Source organism: Haemaphysalis longicornis, unplaced genomic scaffold, assembly GCF_048455015.1.
Source record: "Haemaphysalis longicornis isolate Haplotype H1 unplaced genomic scaffold, Haemaphysalis longicornis Haplotype H1 scaffold_6, whole genome shotgun sequence".
Taxonomy (NCBI): domain Eukaryota; kingdom Metazoa; phylum Arthropoda; class Arachnida; order Ixodida; family Ixodidae; genus Haemaphysalis; species Haemaphysalis longicornis.
The window spans coordinates 49,092,973-49,112,983 of record NW_027526407.1 but is presented as its reverse complement, the minus strand read 5'-3'; the positions used below and the strand labels follow the sequence as shown (position 1 = coordinate 49,112,983).

The 20,011-nt window shown below is 45.2% G+C and overlaps 1 protein-coding gene across 1 annotated transcript in view; it reads left to right on the top strand.

Moving 5' to 3' along the window:
* LOC144142607 (anoctamin-4-like) overlaps positions 1-20,011 on the top strand; it is a 97,920-nt gene that overhangs the window by 60,946 nt on the left and 16,963 nt on the right. Inside the window, exons 7-16 of the mRNA XM_077674240.1 lie at positions 1,241-1,347; positions 2,104-2,159; positions 3,283-3,339; positions 5,726-5,790; positions 6,923-7,057; positions 9,556-9,661; positions 10,359-10,419; positions 11,116-11,198; positions 15,513-15,575; positions 16,998-17,072. Of these exons, the coding sequence (XP_077530366.1) occupies positions 1,241-1,347; positions 2,104-2,159; positions 3,283-3,339; positions 5,726-5,790; positions 6,923-7,057; positions 9,556-9,661; positions 10,359-10,419; positions 11,116-11,198; positions 15,513-15,575; positions 16,998-17,072 (808 nt within the window). The remainder of the gene's footprint in view (positions 1-1,240; positions 1,348-2,103; positions 2,160-3,282; positions 3,340-5,725; positions 5,791-6,922; positions 7,058-9,555; positions 9,662-10,358; positions 10,420-11,115; positions 11,199-15,512; positions 15,576-16,997; positions 17,073-20,011) is intronic.

Here is a 20,011-nt window from a genome sequence, read left to right as displayed (position 1 = left end):
GTAAGAGTACATTAACTGTATGATTTGTTTGAAGTATGATTTGAAGTATACATTAACTGTATGATTTGCCTTCACGAGAAGGGCCGCCTATACAGTTTTTTTAACTATATGTAATAAAACTTGCTCTAATGTCTCAGGAGAGAAAAAAGCACAGGATAAATGCCGAGTGACACTAAAGATATTGAAGTGTTATTGGACAAGTTGGTACTTGGCTAACAAGACATAACAAAGCCAAAAGTTGGCATAGACTACAAAAACACGAAGGATCAACGCTGACCCTGAACAAACACTGGAGAATCAGCGCTTCTGCTGTGTGTTTTTGCAAGTTTACATCAACTTGTCGCATTGCTATTTCTAGTTTTGTCGCTCAACAAATGTCTGCATGGTGTTTTCCGGAGTTGCTGCACGTGCCACCTGCTCCTAAAGATGGTTGTAGCACACCACCCGCCCCGTACTCCCACTTGGCTTTTGCCGCGTAGTGCTCACCTGCCCTTCGTAGTCAGCCCACTTTTCCGTAGCAGTTTAGTGATCCCTCGCTGTGCCGCTTGGTGTAGTGGCGTAGATGTGTGTGACCGTGTGGCAAGATGTGTGGTGGTGGGATCTTCGTCTTCGCTCGTTTGTGTTTGTACAGTTTGTGTCGGTGTTGATGTTGTACAAGGTACTTTCACCAAAGATTCCCGAAAGGTCTGTGCGCGTGGCAGAGGGTCGGGGTATCTCTTGATGCAGTCTTAGTGCACGCAGTACTGTAAGTGAACTGATGCTGGTCTATGGGTTGACATTACATGGCTTGTCAGGATAAGACAAAAGAACTCTTATGTTTTTCATGATGTACGTAGCTCTAAAATTATTACAAATGATCTTCTATCGTCATTTAAGGCGGCAAATGTGTCAGTAAAACAATTGCGTAAAGAGTGGGTACAGAAATTTAGAGCCACTATCTTCGCTGCTTTTTGTTTCGGCAGACGTCTGTCTTAGGCGCTTTAAATTTAAAGGGAACATACGTGTTGAAGTTGATGCACCAAAAAGTTGCCAAATTCAGGGGTTCTCGGTTCATGGAACCTTACATGACCATAAAGTTAAAATGCAGTTTTGAAAATAGATATGGCACCAGGAATAGTAAAGTGCATCAAGGCTGTTACCGTAAAAACAAAGTAGCAGCAAGTTAGTTAACGTATACTGAGGTTGCGTCACTTGGGGTGATGTACGAAATTCAGCGAGTGATACTACCGTGTCCCCGCAGGTACATAATACAAAACCGAGAGTCATTTTTCTCGCAAGCTATTCGAAGTCGGATCGCTTGGGAGGTGCTCATGCGGACTACGTACGATGACTCAGACCGGCAGAAAGGTGAGGACAGCTTTACTGTGACTTAAGCTAACTTTACCTATCCGGAGTTTAGTATACACACTTATAGACTCAAAGAGCAACTTTAAAGTAAGTAAAAGGAGAACTGCAAAGGTAGGAAAAAAGGTCTATTTACTTAAATTGAAAGCATTAACTGAAAACGTTTAGGCTGAAATTTAGACGAAAGTATGCTGGGAAAATTTCTGAATTGGAAATTTTCTGTTGTTTATATTTTGCAATTGAGGATAAGCCAGTTGGATTGAAAGAAGAGACCTCATAAAAAACAACGCACATGCCTGTCCATCTCTTGTGCTAGATGAAATGATGCAATCAGAGGATTAAATATTCTAATAGAAAATTACGATACCATACACCGGATCTGAGGCCTCAACATACTCTAGCTTCATGCACATTTTAGCCAGTAATTCTGCTTTGCCAGTAACACACAAACCACGAACACGAAAATGAGAACACGTATTCGCATACTCCAATATTTCAGTTTAAGAAGCATAGACCTATATATCGTGAATGAAGTAGTTTGATTTTTTAAATGAAATCTCTGCACTGCCCTAGTATAATTGAGGCAAAAAAGTTTTAATCATATTTTAATTTTTCTTCGTTTATTCTTCCTTTAGTGGACTACATCTTCAATCTCACCACATAATTGTAACCAGTGGGACCAAGGCCACAGCAAATGTTTTCTATTTTTATTTGTTCTGATCTGATTAGTGATGCTCGGCATTCATTTCGTGATTGCAGGCATTTACAGGCTCCTCAACGAAGGAGTCTACCTGGCAGCCTATCCCTTACATGACGTAAGTGCTTATCGTCTTCGTCAAGGTCACAACTGGCACCACCTGGTCATTGCTTCTTAAATCATGCCCCAAAAGGGGCTGGTCTAATGGCTTACGAGACAGACGCCGTCATCATTATATTTCGCTAGCAGTAAAAGGTTGAGTAACTAAAAAAAAATGGCCGCATCTCCACTGCGTGGATGATGGCGAGGGTGCGGAGTACGGGGACTCGAAATGACATTCAAGTTGCTCCCCGAGTGACATCCGATTTGCGCCCCGACCGTCATTCGATTTGAGCCGCGAGTTGCACCTTGATTATTCCCTAAATGAAACTACAACTCACGGCTCAAATCGAATTTCGCTTGATTTTCGCTCGGTGGTGGTGCGCGCACGGATGGACGGGGACGGACATTGGGAGGTCCTTAGGTACTCCGCACCGTTACAGGCCAGGGAGTAAGCCGTTTGACTCACGGTCGTAGCCCAATGGATGAGACGGTCTGGTCTACCCGACACAGGCTCGAATCCTGTCGGTGCCTGTGGGATTTTTTGTGATTGTAAATGCTATTCGCACGGACGCGCACGGACATTGTGCGGTGCTAAAGTACTCCGCACCTAAAATGAGAACGTAGCAGTGAAAGCTGTGGTTGATAAAAGTCAAAATGTATTACCTATTGTCACAAGGTGCTTTTAGGAAAACCGGTATATTCGAAAGTGGCATACTGTGGCCTCTACTCCGGATACAGAAATTTATTTTACCTATTATGAATTGCGCTGTAAATCGGACGTCTATAATGCACTAACGTTTTATAGATCAGATCATGATTATCGCCAAGGTGCGGCATTTCAATTACAATGCCGTCATTTTTTTAGAATTTCAACGCTTCATTTCATCCAATAATAAGAATGTCCGCCACGATTATTTGTGCATTTTTTAACAGCTGATGTGCGGTACTCATATAGAGCTACAAAAATTCAGGAAGTTCCTCCCTATCGTGTCAAAACGCGGTTTATAATAACGCTTATTCAACATGCGCCTACACATTTAGCCCGAGGGATTAAAAAAAGTGCGGAACCTAGTGATCTTAACGTTGCAACTCATGTCCGTCCACTTATCTGCATCCCCACTCCTACTGTGTCCTTACAGGGGTGCTGCGGAAGTGGCCCCTTCGACCCCACCACAGAAACTCCGACCGAGAGAAGGGTGAGTGTATTTGACTAATACTGGGCCAATTCGCGCTATATCAGTGTCCTGTGCTTTGGTTTACGGTTTATTTTGCCTGGTTAAGCCTCAGGCAAGGAGCTGGTATTCGCATATCTGTGCAATTTCTTCATAACATTATCGAATCATCCTTGCTGAGAAGTTCTTGCCACACAAAGGGCTGATGATGTTTCGCTAAAAAAGCTGTCGCTGGGATGGGGTTCCGTGTGTGTCTCCTGGCAGTTTATCCTCAGAATGCACAATATAAATTAAGGCAATTGCTGTTCAAGTCAAACGGAACGGCATGCGAAGCATCCTTGATCTGGTATTAACGAGATATGCAACCTGGATGGAGTGGTCGCCCAAAAAAGCAGGGCCTGTTTCGCTCGTTATGTAAGGTTACCACGGCGACTTCATCGTCCTCGTTTCAATGGCCAAATCACCCCTCCCCCTATTTTTTTGTTACTTTCTCCACACTCCCTTCCCCCACTCACTCCACCCTTCTGGATTGGAAGGCCAAACTGCGAGCCTGGCGCGCCTTCCGTGGCTACTTCGCGAAACCGGTCGTAAACTCGGTGAAGTCGTGGTGAATTTGTTAAAAAGGCCTCTATAAAAAGTTCGCCGCCGTCCACCTATAATGACCAAGCAGAACTTGTTGCTGTGGTAGATGGTTATGCAGTAAAAGCTCGTTAATTCGAACTCGGTTAGTTCGAACTTCCGGTTAATTCGAGCTCACGCCCTGGTCCTGCCACAGCCCTGTATATTTCAACTCGAACTATGATCCCCTGGTTTCGATCGCTCTTGGCAGAAGTCGACCCAAAATGAATGTGTTACGAATCCAAACCAAACCAAATTTACAAAAACAACGAAACAGAAAAACAACAACGTGGCGCGCGTGCTACGCTACTGCAACAGCTTTTCGCGTCTAGAGAGGGCACCGCTCCACCGGCGCCAGTGCTCCGGCGCATGCAAGTATTATTTAAGAAACATTATTTACGAAATCACCTTCCACAAACGTGTAGTAGTGCCTAATTTGGGATAACGAGTCCAAAGGTGGCTTCTTCGTGTTCAGCCCGCGCAGTGTGGGGCGATTTTCATTCATTCTAGCGCCCTCCCGCTAATTCGAACTCCACTTAATTCGAACAATTTTATGGTCGCCTTCGAGGTCGAATTAACGAGCTTTCACTGTATGACCTTACCGTGTAAAGCGCAGCAATCAAGGCATAGTCATGCGTAAGTCCAGTGTTTACCTTTTTCGCTTCTCCGTGCCCGATTCGGTGCCCCTCGATTAAAATAAATGCAATTGCTAATGTCGGACAACTGTTGTTTAGAAGGAAGGGCACCCTTCGCTCCGATTCTGTCGCTCAACTCAGTTCAAATTCGTTGTTCAATTTCCGCAATTTCCGAAAGAGTCCATTTCCGCATTAGAGTAACAGAACCGACGACGGAGGAGCTCGTGGCTGTGGTGGCGCTGCCTTGGCTCCGCGCCGTCATTGCTAGGTACAGGTCAAGTCGAAGCGCGGCTTGCCAACTGCCCTTGTCGGTCTTCGCTGCTCTCCTGCCGATCCTCCCTCCCCTCACCGCTTGTGCTCGTTGCGATGACGTGTGTCAGTTTAAGTCTGCAAACGATGAAGGAATATAAACGACGGCGACGAAATGCCAACACTTGAGGGCAAAAAAAAAAGGTAGCGACAGCTAGCCAACACCGCTGTTCATGCGAAAAAACGTGGCTACTAAGGCTGCATTCCAATTCACGGGCAGCTTGGTAGACAGCTTATTAAGAAAGTAGACGTCTAAATAAAGAAGAATTGGAATGTCATCAACGCAGAAGACAACCTCTTAGCAGACATGTTGAGAAACGCAAGCCGCAGGTTTCGCAAATAATATTGTCATAGTTATAACAAACATTCCGTGATTTAAAAATTAAACAGGAACATCTTCACCACGAGTAATTTATACCAAATATTCCAATAAAAGAACTAGTTAGTTTGTAACAACATTAGGACGCAAAAAGGTGGCGCTGGCGTCACTTATCAGTTTAGACTTATCGTTACTGACTTCGATACTGTCTGCTCAAAGCAGTCTTTCTTGACTGCTTCTTTCGAATTGGGACCGGTTTTAACATGGCTGACTGCCCGCGAAGACAGCAACTAAGCCGTCTAAAGAAGAAATCGGAACGCACCCTAAGATGGTCAGGAGCGAAGCCCGGTTGGTAAGGTGTACAAGACGCGGGCGAGAAGCGCCGTGTTCGAGACTTCTAAAGCCGGAGGGAAGCGTACGAGTCGTACCGATCCTCATGTTCGCGACGGAGACGGATTAGATGATTACGTATTCTTAAAAGATCCCCAATCTATCTTCAATTATTGACTTTATTTCCGTTTGTCCACAGATACTGTACAGTGAATGGGCCCGCCCGGCAAAATGGTACAGGCAGCAGCCCCTAAGCCTGATTAGGTACGCATGTGCCATTTACGCACGTCGCTCCATCTTCGATGCAGTAACATTTTCATGCTTTGAGTCACCTTTCACATCTTTCGGAAATTAGCATGGGTCATGAACATATGCAGAAGTACTGTGTCTGTTTGAGGCGGCGTCTACTACTTGTAGCGAATTAATGTTCCGACTCTTGAGCACTTAACAAAACTTACATATGAAGCTCTGAAGCTCTCCATTCGTATACAAAGTAAGTGATTGCACAGCGCTATGACTGCCTCTTTTGGAACAGTGCGGCCAGGGTTTCATTGATGACTTATATTTTTAAACATTAGGCTGAGAATTCTGCTAATGCCCACATGCACGCACAATGATTTGTACACTGCTCGGATTCGCTAAATTGCTATAAATTGAATCTTTAGCTGTACATCTGTGTATAAGATGCGCTCGGATTTATAGCCCTGAAATTGTCAATCCTAAACTGTATCTTGGATTATCCAAATTAAAGCAAAAGGATGAAAGAGGTTGGAGCTTAAACTTCTGATATGAAGCCCTAGAGAGAGAACCCCAGGTTCTTGGTTACAATAACGGTAAAAAAGTAAGCGACAAAATCTTTAAGAAGTGGTAAATTTCAATCGTAGGTGTGCATCAAAGAAGCCATATCTTGCATTTTTCGTTATTTTTTCACATTTGCAATTTCTTGTAATATTTCTGGACCAGTGCCCAGCACAACCATCCACCAATCCCGAAACTGATGAGATCTTCCGATATCCCGTTATCGCACGGCACTGGTTCGACAAACTAAATTAATTGCAACATGCAGCTCGAATAAAGTTCGGATACTATGAATAAAAATTTCAACGAAACAAAATGTGGCCTTCAACGTAGGAGCAAACAGAGATGTTGCTCGTTCAACGAACAATGTCTCTCCTTTCTTGCTGCAGTCTATAATTTAATCCTTACCAATACCTAATGGAAGGCTCGACAGACGCTCTTTTCTTGCTCCTGCAATATTGGCGAATGCGAATAAAATAGCCTTTCTACTCAAGGTAGTAGAAAGGGCGCGTCATACTCGCTTTTAGCGAAGCCAGTTTTCTGCCTTGGAGATATATGATCATTGTTTACCGTATACACCCCAATGTGCGGTCTCCAGGCGCTACTTTGGCGAGAAGACGGGCTTGTACTTCGCTTGGATCGGATTTTACACGTCCATGCTTTTCCTTCCGGCGGTGGTGGGAGTATTGGCAACACTGTACGGCGTCTTCGAGATGACTACCAACGTACCCACGTGAGTCGGCCCTATAACCAACCAGTTAAATTGAAATTGAAATTGAAATTTATTCCGAAACAATAAAATGTTACGAGGAGGACAGGTAAAAGCGAAACAGCTTGAGAGGCCCTGACCCCCTGGAACACGGGGTGGCGTACAAAGCATGCGGCTAAGCATCAAAAGCCTTCATAGAAAAACATATTGAGGTTTTGCATTGTCATTTGAACACAAAAAATAAGATACAAGTACAAGTCTCTACAACACATCATTATACAAACATTAGGCGGAGTTCTTTTACTGGTATACAGGATACGTCAATGTTTGCTGACGTTACTATACGGTTTAAAACTGTAGGTAATTGAAATTTTAACATTTGATTTCCATAATTAGTTCTGTATTTAGCGACATGCCACACTTCAGGATGGCGTACATTAAAGGAGTCCTTTTCGACTAGGGGGTAGCTGATGGCGGAGGCGTCCCAGTACTTAGCTCCGTCGCCTCCGTCATGTAGTGGTAGCGTGATGAACGAGCGGCGAGTAGGAGAGCCGCCTTGGTGTAGACGACAAAGAGCCGAGAGCGAAACTTAACTGCTTAACTGCATGGCGAGAGATAGACAGGGACGATACAGGAACAGCAGCCTTGCGGGTGGGCTTGACAGCATGACTCGAGCACAGCGACGCTCTTTATGGAAGTCCGAAGCGATTACTCGCAATGCGCTGAAAGGGCGGAATTTATACACAGAAGCGACACGGTTCCGCCGCCTTCCAGCGCCTTGCGCACGTCTCGAACAAACTACAAACACACAAGAACACCCTTTCCTAGTCTCGTGATAGCCGGCGCACGTTGAGTCTGAGAGGGAGGGGAAAGAAGGGAGGCCTCAGCGGCTGGAGTCTGTATCCAGAGTCAAGTCACCAGCAAACTCGTCCCTGCCGGGGAATGAACTGGCTCACGAGGCAGCCCGAGATTTCGGCAACCAGGCTGACCTCGACGGAGACATCGGGCCTACGTTCACGGGGAGCAGAGACCGGCTGGTCACGTACAGGGAGATTACGCACCACTACAGGTTGAGCCGTCTCAAGTACCCTGCACAACACTCTTCCCTCAACAAATGGCAGTCGGTTGGTTGCGTGGAGACGACTGCAGTCAAACACCTTCCCCAATCCCGTTCTCAACAACTGATATTTCCCCGACATATATTCCGGCAGATGCAAGTGGTGTGCAGACAATGCCACCCTACAACACATCATATGGGCATGCCCACAGCAACCTCGTTCAGCTAATCGAGCACTAAACATCAGGACTCAAGAGCAATGGGAGGCCGCCTTGCTCAGTTCTCACCCCGACTCACAACTACTCGTCCAGCTGGCGGAAGATGCCGCTAGGGCACCCGGGCTCATGGCCGCCATCTAACGGGGAAGGCTAGGTGACTTCCTCCCAGTCACCCCCTTCTTTCAACCAGTTTGGGCTCAAATAAAGTTCCGTCTCTCTCTCCCTCTCGCAACACGACCTCGCTGAATCCAGCTTGTACCGGATTTTGCAACTGCCGCCGGCGTGAATCGTGAATCGTCACCAACAAGTTCCCGCGCTGCAGTCACGCCCCGGCTTGTAACTTGTTTAAGGGGGCGGGCTTTACCGCGGTACACAAAAACTTCATGGCACTACGCCAAACTTTTACTACGCGCGCACGGGCTGAATCATGACAGGGTTCATAGTGGCTCGCAGTTACAGATCCCATGATCTTCTCATTGGCGGCTCAGTGGCCAAGGTGCTGTGCTGCCGATCAGGACGCGGGTTTCGTCCCTCAAGCACGTGTTTTTCGAGCAACCTTAACATTCTTTACGCAAGTGACAGGCACTTTCAATCCGAATTCAAGCGAAGTGCGATTGACTTATCGAGCGCGCTCGACGCACCGCCGCTGCTACACGGCATGTTTCGAAGAAGTTGCGCCGGTTGCACTCACGCCCGCCAGATGGCGCTAAAAATGTAATTCGCGGCCGGCGTTTGGTAACTTTGCGCGGTCGTAGTTATACGGAACTATATAAATGTTACTGCATGCTTATTTGGGTAATGTTATTAAAATTTGTGGCGTTAGTTGAAGTTGTCACCTGCTGTGCCCATAGAGTTAATACTGGCTGTGCCAATACTCAGCGGGGACGAGAGTGTTACCGATTTCGCCGGATCGCTCTTGGAAACCTCAATCGCGCTCGGGAAACGAGGATTGAGTTTGAGCGCGATCGGGCGCGATCGCGATTGAAACTGCCGTGTAGCAGCGCCCGATCCTGATTGAGCTCGATCCGAATCGACTCAATCGCGATTGAAAGTGCCCTTGTGACAGGGGTATAAGTGTCGTTTGAAGGGTTGGCGACATAGGCTTACTTGACGCTGCACAAGACATGATAGAAATGTTTAGTTTTCGGACGCTTAACTGTCGGATCAGAACCTTGTTTGAATGGCCTCTCATACTGTGGCTGTTGCGGAGAATTCCCGTGCATTTGCTCTGCTTGCCTTCTTTACAGGGCTGAGATCTGTGACGCCAACATCGCCGGAAGCTTCGTATTGTGTCCTGGCTGCAAGAAACGCTGCACCTATGATTACCTCTACACCAAATGCACATTTAGCAAGGCGGGTGTCTTTTTTTTATTTTTTATTTTATACCCACTTGTATACAACTGAAGTACCTGAAACAAGTCTACGGCTGCGGCGGCAGCTTTTCTGATGGAGGCGAAAAGCAAAAACGCCCGTGTGTACGAGATTTCGGCGCACGTTAAAGATCCCCAGGTGGTCAAAATTAATCCGGAGCCCTCCACTACGGCGCGCCTCATCGCCTGCGCTCGTCGGCGCGTTAATCCGTACAATCAATCAATCAATCAATGAAACAAGTCTATATGCCGTTACGCTTGAATTCAATGCCGCAATTACTCTGTATCAAGATGACTGATTCCCCTCATCGTTATCATTGGTTTAGTCTTCCCCTCTAATCGCACCTCCATCGGTGATTGTGCCGTTTCTATGGGGTTGCTCTTCTTACGTATTTGCTTCATATTTCTAACTTCGCATTGAAATGTCAATAAATTTCATACACTTCGTGCCGTCTTTTCAGAAGTAACCGGCACGGATAACCAGTAGTTTCGTATTCCTCAGCAAAAGCAGTTTTTTCTGCTGTAGCTGCTTACCGTTGCAGTACTGTTCCCCTGAGCACCATCATGCCACGGCCCTGCTATCATAAAGCACAATTTATCGCTAAAAGCACATGCAGAATTTCGTTGCAGGAGCGCCCATCAACTGACCTGAATGCCACGCTTTTATTCGTTCCCCGCAGATTGTCTACATGTTTGATAACCCAGCCACCGTTGGATTTTCAATATTCATGGCGTTGTGGGGTGAGTGCAAATGCGTGCTGCATGGTTTGTATTCGTTATTTACACAAGCGGCTCCGTTTGCTCCGGCTCTCCAAAAGGTCACACAGCAAGGCATCAAATTTTTAAGCGTTCTTGGCTACATCACAGGCAGTAGGAAAGTTGGACTGCACCTAGTGTAGGCCCCTCGTTCGGTACAACTAGCACTTACGCTTAATGTTCCACTCTGAGAAAATCAAAGATGCATTGAACGGCTAAATGTACCACTCCAAGAAAAATTAGATGTATGCCTAGTTTTAGTGACCCGATCTCCGATGGTGCATAAGTGGCAATGATAGCACTACTTCCTATTACCCTGTTCTATTTAGGAGATGTTTTCAACAATGTCTTTTACTACCAGCTGCAACCCTTTTATGTTTACAGGGTGGGGCGTGTTTAGCGACGTATTCTTTATTGATGCAATTGGCCAGTGCCTTCCGCGGCGTCCAGGGATGATATAGTATGCAACCCCGTTAAGTTCGAAGCTGTGCGGATGGCGGCTCTGAAGTGAAAAATGGAAGCGTTTTAGAAAGGCCGTAGCTTACTCCGAGAAATGGAGACACCGGTCGTCCATGGCGCAACCCGCAGAAATTTTACGAGTAAACCGAATTTAATAGCTCTGAGTAGCGTTTATGAATCAACAAAAGGGCAATAACGTTTGGCTTGTTCTATGATTCACAGCGACCATTTTCATTGAGCTGTGGAAAAGACGACAATCCGTGCTTGGCTGGGAGTGGAACCTTGCTGATATTGACACAGTAACGGTAAGAATGATAGATTTGGGTCGTGCTTACAGTGCTTACAGGTGTAAGAATAATGATGTTTGCAGTTGATACTAGTATCCCAACATTTGCCGTTCATAAGAATGGAAACTTCTTACCAATAACATATAAGGTCTCTTCGGTTTGGCTTGCAGTTTCTACATGAGTTCAGAATTAGTTCAGCCAGTTCAGCGCAGGCGCCGTTCCTGCAGAATTTATCCTGATTTTTTGTCGTCTGCTTCTGCGCCTGCTCCCTGGGAAAGCAGGGAAAGCCATGAACTCATCGTGCACTTCTAGAAGAGAAAAGTGCCGACGCCACGCGCTGCTCTCTAAAATTGAAGTGGCGAGTGCTGCACTACCTGAATGAGTGCAGCCAAATCGAAGACACCTATAATTCTAGCACTAATACAGTAAAAGCTCGTTAATTCGAACTCGGTTAATTCGGACTTACAGTTAATTCAAACTGACTCTATATTTCAGTGTAGGGGGAACTCCCAATAATTAAAACGCGTCGGTATTCAGAACGGGTAATTCGAACTGGGATTACCTGGTTTCCATCGCCCCTCGCGAAGATGTCGGCCCAGAGTGATTACAATCTGTTGCAAATCAACCCTGCCTCGACCCTGCCATGTAAATAACCAGTTTTCCAGCATAAAAAGCGCAATTATTTCGACATTATGGCTCGCTGTTCACATGAAAGCATGTTGGTGTCTGTTTCTGGCGTAGAACTAACTCATCAGTTAATTTCGTTCGCTGTTCGAACTCCATGAACACAATTTACGAAATCACCTGCAAATGTGTTGTAGTGCCTAATTTGCGATAACAAGTCCAGAGATGGCTTGTTTATGTTTTGACCGTGCACTGTGGCGTGATGTCCGTTCATTCTAGCGCCCGCCCGTTAATACTAACTCCGCTTAATTCGAACAATTTTATGGCCCCCTTCGGGTTCGAATTAACCAGCCTTTACTGTTCAGCAAGGAAAGTCAGCATTAAAGAGCATGTACTTTAGCTGCAACAGTTATCAGCAGTCAAAGAGGAACAAGAGCAACTGTTATGTTTCTTTGGTGCAAAACCATATTGAATGCGCATGTTCCAGCCACAGAAGCAAGATGTTTCGATGACTCTCTACAGACCGTTACAGAAGTAGGACACTGATGAACAAAAAATGATTTTGTTACAGGAAGTAACCGGCAAGTGTCGAAAATATATTTTCAGTAGTCATGCCGATTAACACCTTTTACGAGCAAGTTCAATGCTTTTGCAAGGGCTCATTCATACTAATGGCGTATTCGGTTGACCGCTCCTGTCCTCTGACTCGGAGTCGCCTGTTGCCAAGGCGGCTCGCAATCAGAGCGCGAGAGGCAGCGTGCCAACCGAACCCATCGTCGATCGCGGAGCAGCTAAGGTAATTTTAGGGGCCTTAGGAGCAGCTAAGGTCCGTGAACTTTTCTCCTTTCTGCGTCGCGTTTCCCGTACGGAATAACGAAGTCTTTTGCCCTCCCTGACGATATTCGTGCTGCCTGAGGCACAACACATCGGCACCGAGAAGCAACATAAAGCGACGCGACACTGATGCGACATTTGTTCGGGACGAGCAGCTAATTCTTTCTTTGCTATTAGCTGGCGCGTCTCGTTTCATTCCTGTTTTGTATAATCTTCTCCTGCTTGGGTCAAAGTTTTGACCTGCAGTATCAGTAAATAAATTAATAAATAAATAAAGCCGGCGCTGAAGCTCAGTGGCTCGGCAGCCAGAAATGGCGCCGCAGCGCCGGCGTTGCGCAATGTCCCCGCCGGCGAGGCATCGGCGAGGCGACCCGGCGGCGGAGGCAGAAGAAAAATCCCACGTGACTTTCCTGTTGGCCAATGGCGGGCGGTGCTGGCCGGAGAAAAAGAAAATAGCAAAACACGGAGGAGGAAACGAGCGCGGGTGAGGGCGAAAGGCAGCGAGATCATAGAATGGCGCTACCTTAGTAATTTTAGGGACCTTAGGAGCAGCGCGCCTGGAGCGCCACCGTGCAGCCAGCGCGGGAAGCCGCCGTCTAAACCACGGCGTTGTGTCACGTGAGCCGTCCTCTCGGCCAGTTCGCGCCACGCTCTCACTTCGAAGTCAGAGCGGTCGGGAGCGCTCCGACTCGGAGCCGGACGCTCCGGAAGAACCAACCGAAGGAAGTTGGAGCGCTCGAATTCTACCAGCCGAAGGCGCGGCCGCTTTTCAGGGCACTCCAGGGCGCTCGTAAATGCTCAACCGAATACGCCATAAGGAAACTTTACATGATTTATTTTACTTAAGCATTAGCGTTTCTATCTGCTTTTTAATGACGGAGATGTTTTTCTCTTAAGATGCCCGATAATATGTCCCTTTTTTCCTGTGGCCGTTCTTTTGCACATTTCTTTTTTTTCCCTTGTATTCTCCAAGTTTCAGCCATATTTTCTCCCTCATTCCCCATGCATACGGAACCGGCAGTCCGCTCACGTATGTATTCATTGAAGCACCCACAGAGCAGGGTCAGTGCATGCGCATTGTGTAAATGAAGGAAAATTGCAAGTGTAATGCAACAAAAGCTGCACTGTAAAAAATGGTGTACGGGTGACTAGCGTGGTGGGATAATTGCTGGCTGCAGATTCAACTCGTTGTATAGAGTAAATGTGGGCTGCCATGGGCTGAGTTTATTTTATGGTAGACTAACGCGCCAAGCGGTGAACTAACATGATAATATTTTCAAAATGTATGGTGGAGTAGCCGCTTCTACACCTGTAATGTTGTGTGAGTAAATACGCTCAATATTGCCTTATTTTAAAATTTCGACTGGGATCTGACATTCATGACACCCCCTATAGTGGCAACCCCCAAAGTTACTCTTTTTACAGCGGATGTAGCTGTTTACGGAACTCACCTAGCGTGTAGTGCGTGTGAGGTTCTGTAATAAATTTTCTTACTCGATTACATTTTCGCCGAAAAATTGCTGTACAATCAATTGTGTGACTTCCTCTGTGGTAACACATCTGCTGAAGTTCATAAAATGTTATATTATAAACGCTTACAATCGGTGTCTTGGTGCGTTATCGGCCCACCTTTATGCAACCAAACGGATGTTGACTATTTGTGTGCAGCAAAGTGTTTCACTGTTTTTCGTGTTCCTGAATTGAACTAAGCTAATATTTTATGATTAACAAAGGTCTACCAGGATTTATTTCCCTTTCAAGCTGAAATTTTAATATGTCGGGTTAAAATAAAATATTTCTTCAGTCGTTAAAATATTGTTACGTGGCGGGACGAAGGCAGCAGGAACCACGGTAGATGAGAATGATCTATTTGTAATATTTACAACCTGGCCATGACACAACTCGCACAGACTACGCCCACCCAGAGCTTCTTTGTCGGAGGGTGATGCCACAGCGCTATGCTGCAAATCTCTCTTCGTCGTCTTTTGGTGACAATAACGATCTATTAACCAGCTAGTTGCCATTAGATGCAAGCGAGGAATAAGTTTGTTTGAGCACAAAATTCTACGAGTCCCTATGTTTTTAATAAACAGATAAACTTTAATAGTGCCCGGCCACACCATTGCTCTAGGCTGCAAATATTTTTGATACGCTCAGTCGTACATGTCACCTCGTCCTTCCCCTGGTAGTTGTCATGCAGTTCTAACCTAGTCTTTTCCAAATGACACGAGATACCATTGATAAAAACTCGGCAGATTCACTTGCTCTTTTCTATTTTTATCTGTCACGTCTACAATACCATTGACTGATAATAATAACAATATGTACGACATCAGCGATCATAACTGTCAAATCACCCCGCGATATGAATCTCAGAAATCTTCCCTTACCTAAATGTTATGACACTTAATGAGCACATAGATGAAGTGGATAGTTCGAGGCAGACAAACCACAAATGCGCCCTATATTGAAAGCACCTGCCAATGGGTACCGTCTACCTATGTTCCTGCAAAATGCATATTGCCGACGGAGCGTAATTAAGGCTTCACTCAGCTACATAAGAATTGATCGCCTAATTTACTGATTTATTTTTTACATGTATCATTCCGAGCATATTGTCGTTATACCGCGATCGACATATCATTTAGGGTGTCTTGCGGAGTCGCATATATGATTTTGACCACACAGAGCTGATTGCAAATGCGCTTCAGTCTGTGGTTTCGGTCCTAATTGGATAACGCCCTATGTTTAACAAAGTTCATTAGCAATATGCATGATTTTTCCTTCGCGAATCGTGTCATCCTGCGTTCCTCTTACATCTTTAAGACAGCTATTACATCGTGCATGTTTTTCTCTTCAATACTCCTCTCCTAGGAGGTAGTGAATCCCGAGTACGAAGCCAAAGCCACTGTGTACAAGCTAAACCCAGTGACGATGGTAAGAAAATTGACGCTCGAATTACGGGATAAATAGACATGAAGCAACTTGATCTTTGTAAGGTACTAAATAACCTGTCAAAATGCACACAGAGGGAATTTTTCTCAGTTTTGCTTGTGCCTTTGGTAAAATTTGGGAAATAGGACCTGGTGCCGCTCACAATTCATCTGCCGGTAATGCAATCTCTTAACGGTATTGATTTAGGTACCCGAAATAACATAATTACCCGTTCAGGAATTGTAAGTGAAGGCCGTTATCTAGCTAGAGCTAGCTAGCTTACTGTTTACTGCCTACAGATCCCTAAAAATCGTAAAAGCGTCGTTATCCTAACTTTAGGACAAACTAGTGTTTTATGCCGATGTGGCTTATTTTGTCGGGACACTTATTTTGTCGGAACACAGGGCATGAGTTCACGGCCGGAACAAACATATTGTCAGCGCATTGGGTTTAGCCGTGTTTACGGTACAACAAATGTCTTTCAACGACCTATATAGGGCCACTTGGAGTAACAACAGTGCTGATCTGGCCGAGTATAACCTTTGTGTGGATATAAAACAAACGGGTTCATTAGAGGTCGTGACATTTCATAGAAATGGTTGCAGATAACTATGGCTGACGAATATAAATATGGCTGACGAATTCCGCCTTTTACCTGTGGCTTCGGTGTGAGGATTAGTGGTCGGGCGCATGTGCAAAACCTTTCATTGAGACGCGTGTAAGAAATACAATAATCAATATAGCCATGTGTGTGCACAATTGTGTAGATTTATGAAGCAATGCGCTTGAAAAAAGTGTGTGTATACGTGTTATTTAGGAGCTGTTTTTGTCAAAACCTTGAAGCAATTTGTTCTGTAAATTACTTGACAATAAAACAGGCAGCTTCGGGCGGAATACAGCGAAGATAAATTAAAATAGAACAGAATACGCCCTCGTCATTACTCCGTGTGAAGGTCTTGTTAACACATCACTATGAAAAATTTATGATTAGGTCGACGAAATCCCACGCTTGCCACTGTACCCATTTTAGAGTAATGTAGACTCTGCATACGTGGTGTTGGAGGAACTTCTCTTCAATTCAACAAAATCGCTTCTGGCTAGTTCATATCGCCACTTACATTTTGCAGATCTGCTGCAAGTAGTGCCACCATTATTACAGATAGGTTAAATTTATAGTAAATAATGTGAGAGAAAACTATTGAAAATATGATGTCTTTGTTTTCGGGTGTTAGCTTGTTTTTATGTCATAATACTACGCAAGGTTGAATGCTCCGCATGGGCTCAATCCCGTATATATTTCAGGATGTGTGTGTGTCTTTCAATGTACTCGTCAGCCTAACTTCATACAACAATAATCTTGTTTTTGATGTGGCTGGAGTTTCTTGTGGCCTAGTATACTGTAGCACACTCAACTTTCTTTTACAGAGATACGAACCTTACGTGCCTTTTTGGGAGAAGATTGCGAGGATATCGGGAGCCAACTCCGTTGTTTTGTTCATGGTGCGTACCCTCGATATTGTACACTCATACCTGTCGCCAGTCCCAAAGAAAATTGTTTTGATGCAATCATTATTTTTCTTAAGGTTTACAATATTTTGCTGCAATTGAAGTGAAGATTGCGTGAGTCGTTGCAATGATATGCCCACTATTTTTAGAGTAGAAGATGTCTTTCTGAACGCACGACCGAAACAGTGACAATGCTATTTTTCCTCTTTCACGCTTATTGACTGATTATAACGTCTAACTGATATGTATTAACAACGGAGCAGTTGTTGCTGGCCGTAATGTGTGCGGCGTCATCAGGAAACTTCCGTCGTAATTACTCCCACCGTCTACCGCGCGACGTGAGCATTATTTTTACGAGAAGCGCCCGGCGTCATCCAGGCTTGCGCGTGATGCTCGCAAAAATATCAAGAATACTGTTCATCTCCGTCCGCGCCTCAAGGGGGGAGCACAACACTCCTCGCGCTACACACGCTTAGATCGCGAAGCCCGCTGCCGCCGGCTCTAGCGCGTGCTGACGCGTTCCACTTTGGGAGAAATGGGAACGCCTGCGGACAAAACGATCCAGGACCGCTAGTCATGCATGAGGAAGACGACGATGTAGATGGATATGACAATAACTACTACTACCACAGTGAAAAAGCGACGGTGGTACATGTAAATAAACAATTTGAAACCTAACCCAATGCATGGTGGTGTGTCCTTCAGTGCTCACATAGAAAGAAATCTTCCAGCTTCGCTGCGATTCAAGCCTTGCGCAACTTAATGCAAGTCTCGCCAGTTTTTTGTAATACCTCGATACAAAAACACTCAATTCGACACATAAACTTAGACTTGAGTGTAAACCCCACGTGTTCTTTGTGACCTAAATGAAACGAATTTTAAAAAGCATTGGGAGCTCGGAAGAAAAATTGCTCGAACAGAATTTTCTCTTAAATGTAACGACTGCATATCAGTTTATTTATTTGGTGTCTATAAAATTTACAGATAAGCCGCCAAATGGAATGAATAAAATTATACCCAATGTTCATTGTTTTCTGTTTCAATCTTTTTGAATGTTAGAAAAACGGAGCAGCCGAGTCTGTTGGAAACATTCAGCAGGCAAACTCGACACGGCACACACTTAAACTTTTTTGTAACAGGAGAAAAGTTCAAACTTTTTTCGTGTAACTTAGTGGCCATCTACAAGATTACGAACGAAAAGAATTATGCAAGAACTGAGCAGCCAAACACTGGCTCTACTATCGCCAAGTCGTGATTCGCAGTGGCTATAGATCTCATATTCCTTGACTGTATGGCACGGAGTTTAGCAGTTACAAGACGTCAGTTCTACATAAAAATGTATGATGACATTTACTGGCCTAAACTACAGTAAAGGAGCGTCTGTAAGACATTCAACACCCAATGCGTATTCTTCCGGTAAACGAAACCAATGAGAAGCAGAACACTTCTCACCAGGCTATTCATGTTCGGTTAATCGATATTTCTATGTGAGGCCCCGTTTTTGCTCGGTGCATGTAGCATTGCGGTCTTAAGCACAATCTCCGGCGTTATATTCAATGTTAGCGACATACAATAATCCCTCGTTATAACGAAGTCAGCGGGACGGCAAACATTTTCGTTATAAGCGGTATTTTGATATAAGCGACCACGCGAGACAAGCTAAAGTAGTTGAGATTCAATTGTGCCACAAGTGCGAAGAATAAAAACCCAATGGATCCAGGGAAGGAAAATTTTATTTAGGTGCAAAAAAGTCAGTGAGCTTTGGCTGTTTCATGTTTGTTAGGCACGAGCAACCCCTGCTCCAATCGGACGAAGCAGTGACTGGCACCCGAACGCCTCGCAGACTGCTAAGCGAATGAGGAAGGGAAGGCAGTGGCCACTTTTACAGGGGGGAGGTAGGGGCGTCACGGAACACTGTGAGAGTTTCGCGGTGGAAAGCACCGCAAATGCCATGGCTGGAGTCTGAGGTTGTGTTTGTTAAGCTCAAAAGACAATAAACCGCTCATTGTGGGTAGAAAACGCAATCATGAAAACTGACCGGTCTTGCACTAGGCGCCTTGTATGATCACTGGGCAAATTTCTCCCTATGTATGCAGCTGTTAAGTTTGCAAATCAAGAGATTTTCCTCGCCCTTCTGTCGACATTACTGCTGATTCTGCGCTTCGAGTGTCACTGTTCGCGCACCATTGCGTCCACGCTCAAGGAACAAAATTCAATCACCCTACCACACTTTTGGACCGTTTATCTGAAGTAGGATGGGGCGAATCTAACCTGACCGGCTTCAAAAAATCGCCCGGGAAACACCAGCTTTTTACCCAACATATTGACCACCTTACTCGCCGCTGTGTCACCGCCGCTCGGCGACGCCTCCGCTCGTCACTTCGCTCTAAGCGGGTCCAGCTCTTCGTGCGCTTCGAGTAATGCAGCCTAGAATGCATGCGTTTGGGTTGGGGCCAGAAGAAATTTCAAATAAAGCGGTATTTCGAGTAAAGCGAGTTCGTTATAACGCGGGATTACTGTACTTTGGGGACCTATTGAAACGGATTTTCCGCTTTTCTACAGCAATGCGTGAACAAATTAAAGAAAAGATGAGTGGAACACTGAACTTGGTTAATAGGAATTACTGTGCCTGGTAGCAAAAACACTCCGAAGAAACCTTTGTTCAATTTTGTGAGAAATTGAGAAACATGGAGACTAATATCGTAGCGCAACGTCATTACCATGTCACAAGTCGGGATATACAAAATTGTGGGGTGAATTGGCATAGTTTTGTTTTTAAATGCTGCCCTAGAAAGAAACCAAGCACCTGTTTGCAAGCGTGCGAAATTCGCACGTGGATGTTCCATTGCTGCTTTAGTGTGCTGCTGCTTCGTCACTACATGTGGTTTTTGCCTACATTCCTAGAAAATGCAGGGCATATCAGTTTGAGAGGT